General features: G+C 46.9%; 1 protein-coding gene across 1 annotated transcript in view; it reads left to right on the forward strand.

Moving 5' to 3' along the window:
- The window catches only part of LOC121304179 (tenascin-X-like), a 42,364-nt gene extending 38,558 nt beyond the window's left edge, over positions 1-3,806 (forward strand). The window contains exon 19 of the mRNA XM_041235147.1: positions 1,729-3,806. Coding sequence (XP_041091081.1) covers positions 1,729-1,830 — 102 coding nt within the window. The 3' untranslated portion in view covers positions 1,831-3,806. The remainder of the gene's footprint in view (positions 1-1,728) is intronic.
- Positions 3,807-4,207: the final 401 nt, after the last annotated feature.

Genomic DNA, 4,207 nt, shown 5'->3' on the forward strand with positions numbered 1-4,207 from the left:
GGGGTGTAGTCATGTGTTTCTGGGTGTGTGTGTGTGTGTTCTATGGGGTGTAGTCATGGTGTGTGTGTGTGTGTGTGTGTGTGTGTGTGTGTGTGTGTGTGTGTGTGTTTCTGTGGGTGTAGTGTTTGTCACACACACACACCACAAGATACCCCACATCAGTGTTTGTGGACACCACACCACACACAACAGGGTGTGTGTGTGTGTGTGTGTGTGTGTGTGTGTGTGTGTGTGTGTGTTTCTATGGGGGTGTAGTCATGGTGTTTCTGTGTGTGTGTGTGTGTCTTTCTATGCGCTGTGTGTGTGTGTGTGTGTGTGTGTGTGTGTGTGTGTGTGGTGTGTGTGTGTGTGTCTGTGGGGGTGTAGTCATGGTGTCTCTGGTGTGTGTGTGTGTTTCTATGGGGTTGTAGTGCATGGTGTGTCTGCGGTGTGTGGGTCTGTGTGTTTTTATAGTGTGTTGTGTGTGGGTGTAGTCATGGGGTTTGTGTGGTGTGTGTGTGTGTGTGTGTGTGTGTGTGTGTGTGTGTTTTTCTATGGGGTGTAGTCATGGTGTTTCTTTCCGTGCGTGTGTCAGGTTCTGTGTGTGGTGTGTTGTTGTTTTTCTATGGGTGGTGTAGTCATGGTGTTTCGGTGTGTGGTTGGGTGTGTTCCAAAAAGACCCACACCAACACACAAAGTACCCCACATGGGTGTGTCAGACTACAAAGTGTGTGTTCTATGGGGTGTAGTCAGATACCCCCACATCAGTGTGTGGTGTACAAAGACACACACAGTGTGTGTGTGTGTGTTTCTATGGGGTGTAGTCGTGTTGTTTCTGGGTGTGTGTGTGTGTTTCTATGGGGTGTAGTCGGGTGTGTGTGTGTGTGTGTGTGTGTGTGTGTGTGTGTGTGTGTTTCTATGGGGTGTAGTCATGGTGTTTCTGGGTGTGTGTGTGTGTGTTTCTATGGGGTGTAGTCATGATGTTTCTGTGTGTGTGTGTGTGTTGTCTATGGGGTGTGTAGTCATGGTGTTTTTGTGTGTGTGTGTGTGTGTGTGTGTGTGTGTGTGTGTTTCTATGGGGGTGTAGTCATGGTGTTTCTGGGTGTGTGTGTGTTTCTATGGGGGTGTAGTCATGGTGTTTCTGGGCGTGTGTGTGTGTGTGTGTGTGTGTGTGTGTGTGTGTGTGTTTCTGTGGGGTGTGTGTCTATGGGGTTTTTGGGGGTGTGTGTGTGTGTGTTTCTATGGGGTGTAGGTGTTGGGTTTGTGTGTGTGTGTTTTCTATGGGGGTGTAGTCATGGTGTTTCTGTGTGTGTGTGTGTGTCTATGGGGTGTAGTCATGGTGTTTCTGGGTGTGTGTGTGTGTTTCTATGGGGTGTAGTCATGGTGTTTCTGGGTGTGTGTGTGTGTTTCTATGGGGTGTAGTCATGATGTAGTCGATAGGTCTGGTTCTAAACAAACATCTGAACAGCTGATCTCTGAACAGGAATTAGGAGGAAATACCAAGAAATAATGGATTATAATAGCAAAACAAACAGGACTGTGTAAACCAAATTCTCTCTCTCCTCTCTCCTCTCTCCTCTCTCCTCTCTCCTCTCTGATCTCTCCTCTCTCTCCTCTCACTTCTCTCCTCTCTCTCCTCTCTCATGTCTCCTTTCTGCTCTCTCCTCTCTCCTCTCTCTCCCCTCTCTCCTCTCTCCTTTTGCCTCTCTGCTCTCTCTTCCCTCTCTCCTCTCCCTCCTCTCATTTCAGGGAGTGAGTTGGTTTGACTGGAAAGGTTTGGATTTTTCCATCCCCTTCAGTGAAATGAAGATGAGACCCACCAACTTCCAGCCAGCGAGGAGAAGCGTGTAGACACCACCCTGCCTCAACCTCCCTCCCTCGCAATAGAGACCACCCTGCCTCAGCCTCTCTCCCTCGCAATAGAGACCACCCTGCCTCAGCCTCCCTCCCTCGCAATAGAGACCACCCTGCCTCAGCCTCCCTCCCTCACAATAGACACCACCCTGCCTCAGCCTCCCTCTCTCGCAATAGAGACAACCCTGCCTCAGCCTCCCTCCCTCGCAATAGAGACCACCCTGCCTCAGCCTCCCTCCCTCACAATAGAGACCATCCTGTCTCAGCCTCCCTCCCTCACAATAGAGACCATCCTGCCTCTGCCTCCCTCCCTCACAATAGACACCACCAGTTTAAGATCACTCCAGTATAATGTTGTCAGGTATAGCCGACCCAGGAAGTAATCGTGTGGCAGTGAAGGTCACGTTGTTACGATCTGGAATCTTCTTGTCATCATTCTTCAAAGCAGTTTGTCACTTTAGCGCACACCTTTCGATGACGTACTTCCGCACAGCACAAACACGAGATGACAATGATGAGCGTCGGTGGAACACCTTCCAGCTGCGGCTCGCCAGACCGGCCAGCTCAGCTATACCCCGGGGGAGATAGTGGAGACGAGGCCGGAGCTTGACGGTCCTCATGAGAAGACACTCCTCTCTCGTTTCCACGACACTGTGACACTGCAGTGCCAGTGCGATGCCAGTGACGTCGCAGTGCCAGTGCGATGCCAGTGACGTCGCAGTGCCAGTGCGATGCCAGTGACGTCGCAGTGCCAGTGCGATGCCAGTGACGTCGCAGTGCCAGTGCGTGTCTTACCCTGTGTGAGAATGTCATTCTTATTCTTATGTTAAGTAGCAGTTCCTGAATACAAACCCAGTTATTTGTGATTTTTAATAATTAATCTGTGGGTGTCTCGTTATAATAGGAATCATTTCACCCAGTTTGAGAAACTCAGCTTCATTTCTTTTATAAAGGGTAATCTACCGGTATATTTCTATTGCCTTTAAAAAAAAAAAAAAAGGTACTCTCCCATAGGCAGCTGAAACTGATCGGCAGGTGCGACAGCCAATGTTTACAGAGTTGTAGAGATGGAGGCGTGGCTAATATTGGATGTGGGTGTGGTTTGCTGTTTTAAATTATATACAAAGGGAGGGGATTCTAATTGTACAGCATAGCACTTTCAAACCCCAGAAAAAAAGCTTATATTTTGTATTACATGAATGTCTTTATATATAAATATATTATATATATATATAAGTATTTGTGTTTTTTTATTATACACTTCTATTGATAAATGCAGCTAAACCTTAAAGACATTGGAAATGAATAGAGAAATGTTTTGTCTTCTAAATGTCTCCAATTCAATCAAAGCTACATTTTTATAGTGCCTTTCACCTAGGCATCATAGAACGCTTTGCAATATATATACTGCCCAGCCACTTTATTAGGACCTGTCCCCAGTATCGCACTGGGACACCAGTGGCCCTGATCACAGTCTTGACATGATCTAGACAGCACAAGGTGCTAGAAGGTGAGGCAGTTGATTCAAGCTCATCCCAGCCATGCTCGGCTGGATTGAGATCACTGTGGTGGCCATGCAAGATGCCTGAGAACTCCCTCTGTCTCGCGCCTCGCTGGCAGGATCAGGGTTCAGCAGAATTTTTTGGTTCGATGTTAATGTCAGAGACTGGGTCCTTTGCTAACGTGTTGTTAGTGTGTTGTTCTCTTGGTGTCACACGTTGTTAGCGTGTTGTTCTCTTGGTGTCACGTGTGCTTCTTGTTCAGGTGGACAGGTGGCATCATAAAACCAGGCCAACTGTATGTGTGTGTGTGTGTGTCTAAAACATTTTTAAAAAATAGCTATCAGGTCACTCTGTCTTGTGTGTCTGGTATATTTACATTGATATCTGTAGGTATACATGTGTATATGCAGGAGTGTACCCGGGGAAACACATCCCAGCTGCAGGTTTATATAATAAAACGTCTCCATACTCTGTGTGTGTGTCGCAGTGCTGTTCCAGCTATCACAGGTTCATACACAAAGACAGTCTGTCTTCTCTTCAAAGAGACGATCTGACTCTCAGAGGACAGGGTTTGGTTTTCAATGTAAGCACCAGCATCTTTTAATATTTATCACATTGGAAAAAATGAAAGGAAAGCAGGAGAGAAGGAAAACACAAGAAGTCCTAATAAACACAGTGACACCATGGTAAAGCACAGTAAAGTGTGGTAAAGCACAGTGAAAGCGTGGTAAAGTTTCACACAGTAAAAGCACAGCAATATAGGACGAAGCACACAGAGGTCTGAAGCATAGGGAAGCATTGTAAAGCATAGAGGGGTCTGGTAAAGTATAAGAAGCATTGTATAGCACAGAGAGGCCTGGTAAAGCACAGGG

This window comes from Polyodon spathula, chromosome 37 (genome assembly GCF_017654505.1).
Source record: "Polyodon spathula isolate WHYD16114869_AA chromosome 37, ASM1765450v1, whole genome shotgun sequence".
Classification (NCBI taxonomy): domain Eukaryota; kingdom Metazoa; phylum Chordata; class Actinopteri; order Acipenseriformes; family Polyodontidae; genus Polyodon; species Polyodon spathula.